The sequence below is a fragment of the Eublepharis macularius genome, chromosome 4 (assembly GCF_028583425.1).
Source record: "Eublepharis macularius isolate TG4126 chromosome 4, MPM_Emac_v1.0, whole genome shotgun sequence".
In the NCBI taxonomy this organism is placed as follows: domain Eukaryota; kingdom Metazoa; phylum Chordata; class Lepidosauria; order Squamata; family Eublepharidae; genus Eublepharis; species Eublepharis macularius.
In genome coordinates, this window is record NC_072793.1 from 163627933 (window position 1) to 163643858 (window position 15926).

The 15926-nt window shown below is 46.7% G+C and overlaps 1 protein-coding gene across 1 annotated transcript in view; it reads left to right on the forward strand.

Annotated features, from left to right (window-relative positions):
* SLC44A4 (solute carrier family 44 member 4) overlaps positions 1 to 14408 on the forward strand; it is a 48904-nt gene extending 34496 nt beyond the window's left edge. The window contains exons 14-21 of the mRNA XM_054978433.1: positions 144 to 246; positions 4476 to 4732; positions 7576 to 7670; positions 8719 to 8822; positions 10528 to 10601; positions 10732 to 10897; positions 11316 to 11400; positions 12332 to 14408. Of these exons, the coding sequence (XP_054834408.1) occupies positions 144 to 246; positions 4476 to 4732; positions 7576 to 7670; positions 8719 to 8822; positions 10528 to 10601; positions 10732 to 10897; positions 11316 to 11400; positions 12332 to 12447 (1000 nt within the window). The 3' untranslated portion in view covers positions 12448 to 14408. The remainder of the gene's footprint in view (positions 1 to 143; positions 247 to 4475; positions 4733 to 7575; positions 7671 to 8718; positions 8823 to 10527; positions 10602 to 10731; positions 10898 to 11315; positions 11401 to 12331) is intronic.
* Positions 14409 to 15926: the final 1518 nt, after the last annotated feature.

Below are 15926 nucleotides of genomic sequence, written 5' to 3' on the forward strand. Positions count from 1 at the left end.
TTCTGTCTGCATCTTCCAACAATTCCCTGTCCAAAACCATAAATTGTCCAGGTTTAAGATGATGGAGGAGAAGAGCGAAAAGGGTTCCTTTTCTGTCCTTTTCTTTGTTGTAACCTTTTCCCTTGACTGCTTCCCACCTTCAGGTATCTGGCTACCTCTGGTAGTCCCCTCTACCGCCTTGTCCCTATAAATGAGAGTACTCCTGGCTGCTCTGGAATCTCTGCCAATGAGAGCTGCAATCCGCTGGTGAGTGACTGCAATTTAGAAAGCCAAGGAGGGTGGGGCTCCCATTTCTACCTTCAGCTTCCCATTGTGCCTCTACGTAGTTTGACCTTGAGGGATCCTCTGCAACCAGCATCTTAGGGCTAGGCAAATCAGGTGATTTTCCTTCAGTAAAGCCTGGAAACTGTTAATTGAGGAGGCATTGGATTGTTGCTTGCTAGGGGCCTTCTATTCAGTGGTCTTTGACAAAGAGGTACAGTGAGTTTCTACTAATGTCTTGGCAGATGACATTATGAGAAGGATGAGAAGGAGAGAATCAAGGGAAACGAAACTGAAGGAGAAACACAATGATTCTGTGTCTAGTTCTTGTTTTGGTAGACAGTAGAGGTGTGCACTGAGGAAACTTCTGTTTCGGTTTTGGATTCAGGGCTTCAGAACAAACTCCATTCCATTATTGGTTTGTTCCAAGTGTGCCAGTGCCAGTTTGGATCTAATCCATTTGGGTTTTTCATGATCATGAGTTTCGGCCTGTGGCACACATGTGCAAGGTGGGTGTTGGCTGCGCATGTGCACATGTACGCTGTTCCGGGGGGTTGAGGAAACAGCTCTGGGGCAGCTGTTTTTGCACTTAACAGCATCGAATTCCCACAGGACACAGTCCTCCCTCCAAATCGTCAACCCACCAAATTTGAGCTCACAAAACAACAACAGGGTTTGGTATTTATGGACCCTGAAGAATGCTTGGGGAAATGCATTAAGGCAACTGTTGGGTGGATGCATGCACGTGTGTGCGCGCACACACACACACAGAGGGTTCTATTTGCGAGAGTTGGTGGAATAAGGCTTTATTCACAGCTAACTAAAAACTGCACATTTGTTACCAACCATTTCCCCCCTCCTAGCCCCAAAATCCATCAATCCACAAGTTTCCCCTCAAGCACAAAACGCACACAAACACAGCAATGGACCCCAAAGGTGAGTGTCAGTAGGCACACTATGGTGGGAAACTAGCTGGCAAAGTGGCAGTGGCAGGCCGACATCCAAGCAGGAGGGCGCTTCATTGCCAACTAGCACAATGCAGCATTTTTTTAAAAAAAATCCTGCTTTATGGTAGTGCCAATAAATTACCTTTTCATCCTGCTGCTCTTGCTGCCATGTTTCCCTGAGTTTTGTAGCGGCCTTCCCCTGATGAAGGGCACTTTTGACAGGAGGAGGAGCCGCCCCCCAGAATCAAAGTGGGTGCGTCTGACCGAGCTCCATCCTCAGCTCCGATCTTTGAATTCCAGAACCAAAAAGCCCAGAAAAGAGCCTTGCAGAGCTCTTCCCAGGCGTCAAAATTAAGAACAAAGTGTTCCCAATAAAGGGCTTCATCTCAGCAACAGGTTTCTTGTTACAGTGGACCAGCTGTCAGTAGAGAGACCTGCTGAAACTGGAACAGGCACTTCACTCAATGTCCTCTGCCTCTGAGCACCTGCTGTTCTTCAAACATTGACTGTATTTTTGACCAAAGCAGACCATGCATGCTACATTACCATGATCCTTTGTGTTGGGCCCTCGAGCTAGCTTGACTCAACTCTGGGCCATGATGTGCTTCACACCATACCCAAAATTTGATAGCACACTGGCAAAGAAATGTTAGGGAGGGGTGCTGCTGTGGCTTCAACATGGGAATCAGCAGGGCTTTTTTTCAGCAGGAACGCAGTGGAACCGAGTTCCGGAACCTCTTGAAAATGGTCACATGGCTGGTGGCCCCGCCCCCTGATCTCCAGACAGAGGGGAGTTTAGATTGCCCTCCGCGCCATGTGGCACAGAGGGCGATCTAAACTCCCCTCTGTCTGGAGATCAGGGGGCGGGGCCACCAGCCATGTGACCATTTTCTCCGAGGGCAACCCACTGAGTTCCACCATCTCTTTCCCCAGAAAAAAAGCCCTGGGAATCAGCATTATGTTTCTGTTGTTGCTTCCTCTACCAGTGGTTCCTCTGTTTCCTAAAACAGTCCACCACAGTGAGTTTGGGGGGGGGGGTCCCCCTTTGGTTTTGTGAATAGGTTGTTGAGAGAATGAGAGACGGGCCTCTTTCTTTTCTCTATTTTTTACTAATGAAGGTTGAAGACCAGATAGGTCACCCAGTCTCTACTTTGCAACGAAAACTGTTATACCAGAAGTTTAAGGATGAAAGACAAGAAGTTAAACTGAAGCCAAAGCTACAGTCTCTATAAAGAATGAAGGGATCTGTCTTTAACCAGACCGGTCCACGTGGAATACCGATCAGGAATGACTTCGGTGTCTGTGTGGAACTGTGCACAGTCCTGCAATCTCCGCTCATTTAACACTGGGTTTACAGTTTTAATCAGAGTCCAGAAACCAAGTCTTTTCTGGACAAGGTGAGGTGTTTCTTGGTGCTGCTTGACCCATTATCTTAGGTTGATTTCTGCAGTCACAGTTGGCTAATTGTGGTGGCACCTAAGCAAAGGACAGCAGCAGAAGGGCACTGAATGGGCATTGGGCAACCTGGTCCACACATGCCTGGGTTCTCCTCAGAGTTGAATGAACAAGGAGGAGTTGAATTAAAGGCAAAGTGAAGTTTGATGGAGAACAAAAAAATATAACCGAATCGGTCCTCCCATGTGCAATACTGATCTGAAGAGGTAGCTGCGACCAACCCAGAGTTAACAGTTTTAATTAACAGTTAATTAATTAACAGTTAACAAATTAATGAACTGTTAACAGAGTTAACAGTTTAACCCAGAGTCAAGGCTTTTTTTCAGCTGGAACATGGTGGAACGGAGTTCCGGCACCTCTTGAAAATGGTCACATGGCTGGTGCCCCCGCCCCCTGATCTCCAGACAGAGGGGAGTTTAGATTGCCCTCTGTGCTGCAGCACAGAGGGCAATCTAAACTCCTCTCTGTCTGGAGATCAGGGGGTGGTGCCACTGGCCATGTGACCATTTTCGCGAAGGGCAATTTAAACTTTAAAAAACTCCCCTCTTGTTTCAGCTGACCCAAAGTGACGTCATTGTGCAGTCCTGAGTTCCACCACCTCTTTTCCCAGAAAAAAAGCCCTGCCCAGTTAACAGTTTTAATCAGGAGAGCCTAGAAAAGACAGAAGTCCTTTCACACTCCACAATAGATGGGGTGTATTTCCAGAGATCAGGCGCAGAGCGTTCAAAATATAATAATAAATAATTAATAAATACAAAGAATGCACATATTCTGTTTCAAGCATTCAACTCCCTCCCCGGGAAGGTTCATCTGTGTCCTTCGCTCCTTATCATTGTCTTCTACCAACAGGTTAAAACTTTTTTGTTTTGTTTGACATTCCCTCACTAACACTTACTAGCCTTCCTCCCTATTTGCATGTGTTTATATTCTGTTTTATTTAATTATTTTCAGTATTTTATATACGTGTTTTAAATATATTTAATGTATGAAATGTATTTACATTATTTATAGTATTTATAGTTTGCCTTTCTTACTGAGACTCAAGGCAGATTACAAAGTATTATAATTAAGTAATTAAATATAATTAAGTATATTATTAAGTTTTATTATTAATTTTTAATCGGGCAAAAAGATTTTCCTGTGTATCAAATGAAAAAGCTAGTGTTGTATTACATTGGGTTGTTCCAAGGATAAATATGAATGAAGGCAGAAAAATATAACTTGGCCAAAGCTTCCTACTGCTGAAATACATTCCTCACCTGCTTTGATAGAGACCTGTACAATGAAAGCCCTTCTCTCTATGGATTGCATTAATGTTTGAAATGTTTTAATGTTTGCTGCCTTCGGGTGCTGAATTGGATGGAAAGGTGGCACAGGAATGTTTAAAATAAATAGATATGTACACACCCGAGAACCCTTCGGTTGGATCTGGATGGCTCATCCCCGGCCCCTTCCTTCCTGCCAGCTGCGTTTCAAGGTCATACAGAGTGCAGTCACAATGGCTGAAATATTGGGGTAGATTCTTGGGTGGAAGGACTTTCTCCACCACTCGTTCTTAAAAAATTATTTATCTCCCAGCCCTCCTCCAGGAACATATTTTTTATTTCTGCAACAGCCCTGTGAGAGTAAGTCAGTGGTCATCCAGTAAACTCCACAGCTAAGCAGGGGACTAAATATAAGGCTTTTCTTGCCAAACTCCATCCGTGATCTCCCACCCCAGTGCTTATGTCAGTACCTAAAGGGGATTCCCTCTTGTACTGGACATGACTCGGGCCTCTTGGCTTGACATGTTCCTTCCTTTCATCCCGTTAGACCTTCAATGCCTCTTCCTACTCCCCGTGCCCTGTGAGCTGCATCTTCTACAAGTATAAGGACGAAGGCTTGTTCCAGCGCAACATCTTCAACCTGCAAGTTTACAATGTCTTTGGCTTCCTCTGGTGCATCAACTTTGTCCTTGCTCTGGGGCAGTGCGTATTAGCTGGTGCCTTCGCCTCTTACTACTGGGCCTTCAACAAGCCCCAAGACATCCCAGCCTGTGCCGTGACGAGCTCTTTCATCCGGACATTACGGTATGCTGATTGGGTGTTTTATGTGAGGGTGCTACATTTCTTCAGGTTTCTGGGAGGGCCTGTAGCTCAGTAGGAGAGCGTGTGCTTTGCACGCAGAAAGCCCCAGGGGCAATTCCTGGCGCCGCCAGTTAGCACCTTGAATCAAAGATGCTGGAAAGAGACCTTCCTTGACCTTGGAGAGCTGCTGCCAAGTAAACACCATGGAGCTAGAAACAACAGTGATCTGACTAGTTCTGCAATCTGCTACAATATCTTTCAGAGCCGCCTAATCCATTGTATCTGGACTGGAGTGGACGGGGACATTAAACAGCTAATTCAAGTGGTCAGCTCGGACCGCAGTGATGGGACTAGCGCAACCCTCCACTCCTCCATCATCATTTCCACAGCCCAGGTCCAAGCTGAGTGCCACCACTGCAGGGGCCACCTGGCTCAGCTTGCTTATGGCCACTGTTGCTCCTCTAAGAGAGCGGTCCGCTGCAAACATTAGGGGTGTATACCCAATATTTCAGAATGAGAGAGAGATCTGCAAACTTCTGCACTCTTTGCTGCCCTAGCACATGCATCTTAGATTTTGTCTTCTGAGAGGTGTAGGGGAAGACAAAAACTGAGAACAATTTATTATTTAAAACATTTCTATGCCACCTCTCCACCCCAAATAGGGTCCCTTAAGGCAGCGTACATCAAAACATTGAACAGCATTCAAAAATAATATATAAAATATTCAGTAAAAACATATAGACACACAGCACCAAAAGCAGGCAAGAGAAGTAACAGTTGTTTTCAGGTGGGTTGCCATGTTGGTCTGCAGTAGAACAGCAAGATTTGAGTCCAGTAACACTGGACTTTTCCAGGATATAAGTCAAAGCTTTCTGACAAAGGGAGCGTTGCCTCTCAAAAGTTTATACCCTGAAAAATCTTGTTTGTCTTTGAGGTGCTTGAGGGCGGAACAGCCTGACTGACCCATAAGCACTGCCTCTTCTTGCTCTCCAGGATGTCTAGGGGTAACCAGCGGCATTCCAAGGCTCTGCCTGGCATGTGCCACCCGCCTGGTGCCCCCCAACCCTCAGAGGGGCTTTCGCTCCTTCTCTCTTGTGTCTGCTGCCACTACTTGGTCTTAGTGGGAATCGCCCATGGGGAGGACTAAGGCTCACCACCGCCTTGTGCAGATTTGCCACTCTGAGCCCTGCCTTGTGCCCGATCTCCTGCTGCCCAGCACCTGGTTACCACAAAGGGCTGTTTTCTGCCCTTGTGCACCACTGGGAGGAGGGGGGTGTCAACAGACCACCCCCTTCCCGTGGCACCTGTTTTAGGTAGTGGGGTTGTGCACTGGGACTTTGTGGGGGACAGAGAACAGCTACCAGCATTTAAGAGTTTTAAAAGTGTTTATTAAAGAAAAGAGGGGGGGAAGTTCACATGCACACTTTTGAGCATAGCGCCAAAGCAAACAAGAGAAGTCAAAAATAAATGGGCAAAAATGCAATTCCTCTATCCCTTTGTACATGCTTAACTTAGGTTTCCTGTTTAGGCAGACTCTCTAGCTTAAAAAATTCCGGTTTACTGAGAAGTCCTCATACTTTCATCCACTGCCGGTGCCAGGGTTTCTGGAGCCTGCAGCAACCCCCTGCCCGTGCACACGTGCAGTGCACGCACACCACAGACTGTGTGATGACATCATCATGCAGCACAAGCCGGGGGCATTCACCAGCAGATGGCTGGGGTGGTGGGTGGAGGCTGCTCCGCACTCTGCACGCCGCCCCGGCAGCGGCTCATGGTTGCTGCAGCGGTAGCGACATGGGGCTGGCAGGCTGCAGCAGCTGCAGGCCAGCCATGCCAGCTCTGCGGTGCATGCTTCCACCCCCGACACCCCTTCCGGCACCTCTCCGGTGCCCTTGCGCCCTGAGGCCACCGCCTACCTGGCCTCAATGGGCGCACCGGCCCTGCTTTCATCATGGTTCAGGCCTCCAACCTCTACACGGTCAATGGCTGCCGCCTGCAATGGACCAGCTCACAGCTCCTTCAGCTTCCAGCTGAAGTCAGCCAAAGAGACCCTCCTACCTGTGCCAGGAGATTTTATTCTCTCCCTTTGCCCACCCCCTGGGCAGTCAAAAGTGCAGTTCAGAGAGGCTTTCCCTGGAGGTTCCAGGAAGAATCCTTTCTGGCATTTTAGTCTCTGCCCCCACCATACCCCTGGGAGGGTAAGTTTCTAGCAGAAAGCCTTTGGGTGGCATCTGCCTGACTAAAGCTCAAACTGGGTGTGGCTTAGAAAGCATCTGGCCTTCCCTCCCCCTCCTACCTGTTCTCAGCAAAGAGACGCTTTTTAAACTGGGCGTGAAGGTTTTGATACAATCCACCTCTACAAATAAAAGCATTTCTCCACAGTGCTACTGGGCTTGAATCCTGCTGCCTAACAGTTACTGTTGTAGCAAACAAAAGAAAGTGATTATTTGGATTTTAAAAAATCTCATACAGTCTCAATGTTACCTGAATTGGTCTCCTTGCGAGTAAGAGAATCGTGGGGGGAATTAGCAAGCAAGGAAGACGGCTATGCAAGAGGCCGGTAACTACGGGATCTTTTCCATCAATGTCTACGGGGTCCCTTCCCAAAATAGCAAACTAGGTCAGGGCATGAATTTCAAAGAGCAATATTTTATTGAAAGAGGCAAATGCATGCACGTACACACAGGGTAAATGGTTACACACGCACAGAGTCCTAGGAAGCTAGACCGAAGATGGAATAGAGGGAGGGAGGGCAAAGTCTATCTACCGATCTGGAAGAGCGGCTTCAAACGCCATGACATTTTGAGGAGGGGGTCTCCATCTAAGAGGGTCTTTTCTCTCCACAGCTACCACACTGGTTCTCTCGCTTTTGGCGCCCTCATCCTCACCATCGTCCAGGTCATCCGTATAATGCTAGAATATCTGGACCACAAGTTGAAAGGCAAGTCAAGAGTAGGTCAGGGTAAAAGTAACCACTGTGATAAATAAATATCCCAGAGCTAGGCCTAATATCCTTTATCGCTTTGTCAATAGCTGTAATATTCGTTCCTGCTCTCGTAGTGTTTAACTGGGGAGGAGAGACATATACATGTAATATTTGTGGGGCGGGGGGAGTATAGTCCATCACTGACTTGAGCTGTGGGGGCCAGATCCTTAAAGCATCAGGAGCTGCTTAGAGGCAGGATGTAGGTGTCCATTTTATCATTTCTGCTTCTCCCCTCCACTGCTTGAGGTAGCTTCCACTCCTTATATATATATTAAAACCATGAACGTCAAAATAAGCTCCCATAAAAAGATAAGAAGGGCCTTGCTGCATCAGACTGAAGGTTCATCTAATCCAGCGTTCCGTTTCTCGCCGTGGCCTTCTAGATTGTTTCCTGGAAGCCCAGAACCAGGCCAAGGTGGCTACAGCCTTCTCCGGCCATTGCACACCAATACTACCACCAATTTAGTGATCTAAGAAGAAGAAAGACAGGGTCTAAAACTAAACAAACGGGTGTTAACAGAATTTTGAACATAGCTCTTCCCAGGGCTTTTTTTCTAGGAAAGGAGGTGGTGGAACTCAGTGGGTTGCCCTCGGAGAAAATGGTCACATGGCTGGTGGCCCCGCCCCCTGATCTCCATGGCGTGGAGGGCAATCGAAACTCCCCTCTGTCTGGAGATCAGGGGGCGGGGCCACCAGCCATGTGACCATTTTCAAGAGGTGCTGGAACCATGTTCCTCCTGCTGAAAAAAAGCCCTGGATCTTCCACACTTCCATGACCTTGTTTAACTCCCCTTTAAAGCTGTCTGAGTCCTATGGCCATTGTCACATCTTGGCACAAGCAGTTCCGCAAGTTTATGATGTGTTGCATGAAGAAGTATTTTCTTTTGCCTGTCCTGATAAAGTAAAACCAGCACTGTCCCAACCTAATGCAGTGGGCAGATGTTGAGCTGCAGTAACCAATGCAATGCGATCTGTGAACCTAACTAGACTGTGGTGTTCATAGACCTCGAGAATCCAGTTGCCCGGTGTATTCTTTGTTGTCTCAAGTGCTGCTTCTGGTGTCTGGAGAAGTTCCTCAAGTTCCTCAACAGAAATGCCTACATAATGGTAAGCCGTACTCCTGGGCCAAAGAGAGAATCGAGGCCCCTAGGGCTGGTTGTGCCAAAAACAGACGTGGCACACACATGATGTGTGGGAGGAAGAAAGGGTGGGGAGAGTTGTGCTCCAGAGGCTTGGAAGCCAGCATGGTGCAGGGGGCACCAGAGGTAGGTTGGTATGACTGGGTATTGTAACCCCAAATTCAGGTCCCTATTCAGCTATGAACCTCCCTAGGAAGGTCTTGGATGAGTCATTAGCACTCAGTCTAATGTTCATAGGATTCTAACTATGGTTTAGCCCCAAGCTGCACCCTTTATAGCTCCACAATAAAAAGGTCCAGAATCTTACTTTTTAAGAAAGGGGGTAGCTAGTTGGTCATGGAAATAGATTGTTATAACTTTATAATGCTAGTTTTAAAAAGACTGTAACAAAGCAAGACAAACAAAAGAAGACATCATGCGGATGCTCCTGAAAACACTGCTGTGGTAAGAAAGCCAAGTCAGAGAAAAACTTTAGTCAGAAGCAGAAGCAGGGCCGTTTCCAGACAGCTTACCTGCCCCCGGAACGTTGCGCCACGTTGCGGGGAAAACGCGAAATATCACGTTTTCTCCCGTGAGCTTTGCGCAACGTCACGCAAAACTCGCGCGACGTTCCGGGGGCAGGTAAGCCGTCTGGAAACAGCCCAGCTTTAGTCAGCTGTGAGCCTCAATGTCTTATAGTGGTCAGATAAAACCAACATAACATCATGCCACAATACTTTTAAAAAAATACATAGCACAGGCCAGCAGTCAAGTTAATATTTGTTTTTGTGCCACAGTCCCAGTTCTTCCCATATCTATTGTCTGGAAAGGCTTATCTCACACTCAGGTTTGGTTCAGTCATACGATGAAACTGTGGCTTACTTGAACTATGGTTGGCCTGCGAAAACAGGACTTGGCTTACAGACCGTTTTTTGTAATGACAAAAGTGTTGTTTCATCGGCGTCACTCTAGCAAGGCATCTTTGTAGCGAGGGTGTATGACAGGGAGGCACTGGGAACGAGGCAGGATTCAGCCAGGTCCACATTTGTACATCATGCACAGCTACGGGCAAAGCCGTTGTTAATAGACCATCATCAAGTCATGGGTTCAGATTCAGTTTGACATACAGTTCGTGTAACTGAACTGTGGTTTCATGTTTTGTCTGAACCGAGCTCGGGAGGGATATTGTTGGCTTCAAAGCTGGATCCAGACTAAATTTTTCATTGCCTTCCCCCTTCCACTGCAGCCCTCTGATCTGCACAAAATGCTGCTCCTGGGGCTTAAGGGACCCTGAGGAAGGGAAGGAAATTGTTGGTTTAGTCTGGATCCACTCCAGTGTCTGGACTAGATGAGTCAGAAATCTGGAACTGTGTAATATAAAACCATATCAACCGAGGAAACAAACACATGGGGAAAAATCTTTTTAAAGGTCGGAATAGAATTACCACCCTTCAGGTTGAGCCTGGAGATCTCCTGGAATACAGTTGATCTCCAGAGATCAGCTTCCCTGGAGAAAATGGCTGCTTTGGAGGGTAGATTCTATGGCATTGTACTCTGTTTGAGGCTCCCCCCGCCAAGTGTCTGGGAATTTCCCAACCTGGAGTTGGCAGCCCTAGGGGGAAGGGAACAGTCTCAAATACTCTTAAAAGATTTCACTTTTTGTTTTCATCTCTTGAAATCTTTCCTTGCTTCAGATTGCTATTTATGGAAAGAACTTCTGCACCTCAGCTAAAAACGCCTTCATGCTCCTGATGCGGAACGTGGTCAGGTAACCCAGCTTGTTGGGTTGGGGGGCAGCAGGGGGCAAAGCTACTCTTCAAAAATGAAAACAAGGGTCAGGTGGGACTGGGTGGAACGAAGCTGCCTTTGGTTCAGTCCTGCCCTCTGTCTCCCTGCAGGGTTGTAGTCCTGGATAAAATAACTGACCTGATGCTGTTTTTTGGGACGCTCTTGGTGGTCGGCGGAGTTGGAGTTCTATCATTCTTCTTGTTCACGGGACGAATCCCAATTGAGGCGTTTCAGATCAATTCTCTTCAACTCAATTACTATTGGCTGCCCATTCTGGTATGTCACCAGTGATCATTCTTTGAGTCCCTATTACTGTTTTTCTTGGCTTTCCTCATTGCATCTTTTTCACAGTGGCGCTATGGTGGGAAGGATGATTGTGCCCGATCCAATATGGCAGCTAAGATACAAGATGTTTCTCATGGACTAAAATATGACCAAAATGTTGTTTTACAACAAAGTTGCTGAGAGAAAACTGCTCATCATAGATAAGGGGTGAATACTTGACTGCCATGGGGAGCCTAACAGTAGAGGACATGAGCGGTATAGATAGAGGTTTTTATTTTGATGTATTAAATTGTGATATTTTGTGACATTTTAATTATAATTTGTAAGCCACCTTGAGCCATGAGAAAAGGTGAGATATAAATATTTTAATTAGTGATCATTCCTTTTTTTTGGCCTTTCTCTATTTCAGACTGTAGTGGTCGGTGCCTACCTCATCGCCCAAGGATTCTTTGGCGTCTACAACATGTGTGTCGACACGCTATTCCTCTGTTTCTGTGAGTATTTTCTTCACTTCCACTGATGTGTGTTGCATTTATATCTCACCTTTCTTCTATTGCTGAACTCAAGGCAGCATAAACACAAAGATCTCAGGAGGTCTCCCATCCAAGCACTGGCCAGCCATTTTGGAGCCCTCTTGGTCCTCATTTCTGTTATAAAGTTGGGCCTGACAGGAAATTCTTAATAGGGCTTATTTCTCTCTAAAGAGGCCTCTCTCATACTGTATAGGCAGTGGAGATTGAGTGGGCGGGTGAGTGAGTTTCTGGTGTCATTTGTAAATAGATCTTTTCACTTTTCCCCATTTTGGGTGGTTTCTTCTCCTCTCCTATGGGGTTCTTGGTGCCTGAAGCCCTTGTGAAAACTCCCTCCTTCAAGTGGTACAGTTCCTGTAAAGGGAAGCTTCCTTCTGCTACAGTCCCTGCCATTTCATGCAATTTCCCCTTCTCCATCCTGTTATTACTGGGAAGACCTCCACTTCTCTAGAGAGTGGTACTTGGTGCATCATTATGGCCATGCTCGGCTTTCCCAAGAGTCTCAACACAGTAGAGACTGGCAGCCTCATTTTGCCTTGGATCCAAGGCTCCCGTTTCATCAAGTTGACTCTAGAATGCCTGGCAAGCCGCCTGGCTTCTCCATTCCCATCCCTCTTCCAGGTACAATACCTGCTCTGCTTCATGAGCACACACCTGCAGTAGCTCTTTCAGAGGTGCCTTTAAGCTGCTGTGGTGTACTCGTATGCTTTGGAGGCAACTCCTCCTCTCAGCATACACAGTTCAAAGTTGTGCTTCTGAGGGGAGGAGATTTCCACACCCAAATCATGGCTCTAGCAGTTTCCAAAAGATTGCTCTGTGCAGGCACAAAGCCCATCAGTGCAATGTACAGTTGAACCACAGCTAAAGGAAAGCAACCTGTTTTTTCTCCCTGTAGTGGAAGACCTGGAGCGGAACGATGGCTCCCTGGAGAAGCCATATTACATGTCAAAGTCCCTCATGAAGATCCTCAACAAGAAGAACAAGAAACCCAAGGCGGATGTGCACAAATAGTCCTGGAGGACGATGTCCCCCCAGAGCTCATCCACTTACAGAACCGGTCCACGTCATTTCTTGCTATACCCACTTCCTGTCCACCATGACTGGATTTTAGATCCAGCACTCTTTATCAGGTAACAAATGAATGTCTCTCTTCCTCCACCTGCCATTGCAGTTCATGTCGAAGACTTTGAGGGCCTTGCATTTGAAGTCTGGGCAACTCTAGCCTCATTTTGTTCTGCTCAATGGCAGTCCTATTTGCTTTCTTTATAAAACTCAGAATGCAGCCAACAGGAACCCCTTAATTTATTGGCTATGCTTTTTAGAGCTGCATATTGACTGTGGCAGCCATAATTAACATTTTGCTCTTGCCATTGGTCTAACCTTTTTTTTAAAAAAAGCCTGCTATGGCTAACGTTTGCAATTTCCCCCCTCAGCATTAGTTACCTCACTTCCCTCCCAATGGCAAACCCCACCCCCGCTCCCTTCAGAGGCTTAACTCTTACCCATCTCGTCTTCCAAACCCTTTCTCCACAAGGATCCAATTTCCCATTGGTCGTTGGGTCGTCATGGCCTCACCTGTTCAACCAAGGTTATTGAATCTCTGGCATATTTTGCACATTTTTTGCCAGCTACTGGCTGATTGAAGTTACACAGGCTCGGTCGGCACGTACAGCCAAACTGAGGCCCCGAGGTAGTATTGTGCCCATTTGGACTGTAAATGAGTACGCAATTTTTTTTTAATGTCCCCCCATGTGAAAACTTCCTGCAAGTAAACCACAAACCAGCACACTGGAGAGTTTCCACCCCCAAGCTATCTGCTGTGTTAATGTTTCTGTGTAGGGTGTTTTTAACATATGGGCAGTATTAAAAAAAAAACTATCTCCCATTGCAGTTGGAAATGGCACAGTCCATTTGAATGTGTCATGGTTTTGCCACCTCATTTTGTTTTATGTGAAGACCAGCCTGCGTTTGTTAGGTCATCTCTGCACAAGTGTTCTCCCCTGCTTATTTTTCTTCTGGTCTGTCCAACCTTATAGTAAACACCATTATTTGCAGGGGGGTCTTTGCCGTTCCCTGGACCAACGCAAATGATGGAACCAAAGAGGGGAGTCTCTTCTAAAGTTTAGCAGGTGATTCAGCTCTAGTTGCCAACCCCACAGTAAGCCCAGCGTTGCTCTGATTTCCTGACTTGAGTTATTGTAATGAGGTGGTTAACTCTAGGCTTAACTGTGCAGTAAGGACTATATAGGAGCTCTTCTTCACTTGGCTGTGGCTGCAACATGCTAAGCTGTGGAAGAGGCTTAAGCATGTTACCCAATTGCATCACTGGAGTTTTTGTTCTTGATTCTTGATTATTTGCACTAAACCGCTTTCTGTTGCTATGGGGTTTTTTCCCGATGGATCAGTTTCATTACCTTATGTTTAACCCTGGCCGTCCCTCGTTTTCTTGAGGGGCCATTCCTGTCCACCATTTTTGAGTTTCAGGGCCCACTTCCTTACTCCAAGTGATTGGGTTTTTTTCAGCCTGGTATCTTTGGAGGTCTTTATGGCCGTTGATCACATTCCCATGCTTCAATCCAGTAAAACAAGGATGCTCGCCTGGGCACTGAATGGCGGACATGTTGTTTCCTAATTATTTTCATTGGTGAGGTGGTTGTTTCCCATCTCACCTCCAGGTGTCACTATGCAGTTCTTTGACCAGGGTTCTGGTTGCCGTAGTCATGGTCCAAAACCATTTCCTGTCAGCCATGTTGTTTTTTTCCATACCCGCACTTTTAATCTATGGGCCTGCCTACCCTTTTTATAATATGTAGAGACCTTCTTGTTTGTGACGCAGAATACAATCGACATTCTACAGATCCCGTTTTATATTATCAAAACAAGCGGCTAAAAATGTACTGTATATAGACTTTTCTTTCTGTACAAAGATTAAAAGCTTTTATAGGAGATACAAATTTATTAAAACTTCTTTTGAGTAACCTTGACTGTCTTCCTCCTTCGTGCGTGCTCCACCTCCATTGCTGGAGTCTGCAGAGACAATAGCCAGGACGTCCCTGATAACTGGTATTGCCCTTGAACATGCGCATCGGGACGGCCTGAATAGCTGCACAGTTGGATCTGCATCACTCTGTAGAATGCCACTCGTGTTCCCTACTTTTCACAGATCCTCTCATTTTGGTTTGTTGCACAGTTTGGATGGGCGAGTGGGAAACAGGATTGTGGCCTCAGGAAGCAGGTCATTTGTAGGAGGGAGCAGAGAGTGCGGGGAAGATAACCAATGACGGGGGCCAGTTTTGTAAGGAAACAACCTTGAAACAGAGTGCTGTGGGTAGCAAATTTGTGTGTGTGTTGGAAGGATGACAGTCTACTGCCCACCTCTAGCCCCTGCCTCAGAGTCTCCTTTAGGCCATTTTTTTCTCTCAGACCACTTGAAAAAGCAGCAAGGCAAAACTGCAGAGGGCAGTTTCTAAACTCCTGAGAGAGACCTTCCTACAGGACGTCAGCCATGATTTTTTAGTTGTCTATTCATTGTTTACTTCGTTTATACTCCACCTACTTCGAAGAGAGTTGGGGTTTGCGAAGAGTTATCTCATCCAGCCATGGGGGTGGGTGGGCGGGCAGTGACAGCAGCAGTGAGGCATGGCCTGGGGGTACTGGCAGCAAAAACACCACTGAAGAACGCCAAAGAATCATTCAGGGCACCCAAGCTCTACACTTTGGAACTTTTTTGGAAGACATTCTGCCCAATCAATGAAGGGCTCAACAAGACTGCTTTCTTGGCATCATTCAGACAACGAAGTCAACCCTTGGTTAGTACAGGTGGTAATCTTGGCAGCAAGGACCCATTATGGTCAGCCACGCACTAGCTGTTTAGCCTGGAGTTGCTATCACCCAACCTCAAAAGAGACAACAATTTGCACATGAAGACCTTCCCCGAATAGGGCCAGTGACACCCCCTCTGAGGCTCTTTGTGGTTGCAAAAAACGGCATGCCTGGAAATACTGGATCCCCTCTTCCCCCGGCACTGTGGTCCCAATCCAAATCAGGCCCATGCAGCGCTTGGAAATTTAGCTCTTAGCAGTTGCTGTGTAGCTGTGTGAGTTTGAGAGTCAGTGTGGGGGGCAGGGAAAGACCCCGGCCTGCTTCATTAAACACCCACAAAGAAACCAGACATCATAATGCTTATGCGTATCACCTTTAAACTTCTTTACTAGCTGTGGAGTGCCTCTTCTGGTATCGGCTGATGTGTACATGGAGAGCAACCCATCTTATCTCTTCTGAGTCCCATAATCACATAATTCTGGCTTCAGTCAGACATCTGTCTTTTTCTGTGCCCCACCTCTACTGTGGAGCAGGTTCCCTGAAGGGTATACAGTAGATCCCCATGCTTTTACAGTCTGAAACTGTCATACGTGCAGGAACAGCAGTAGAAAGGAATCTGCAAAAACCCACCCCCCTTCTAGAGTGCCCCTTACAGACATCCTGAATAA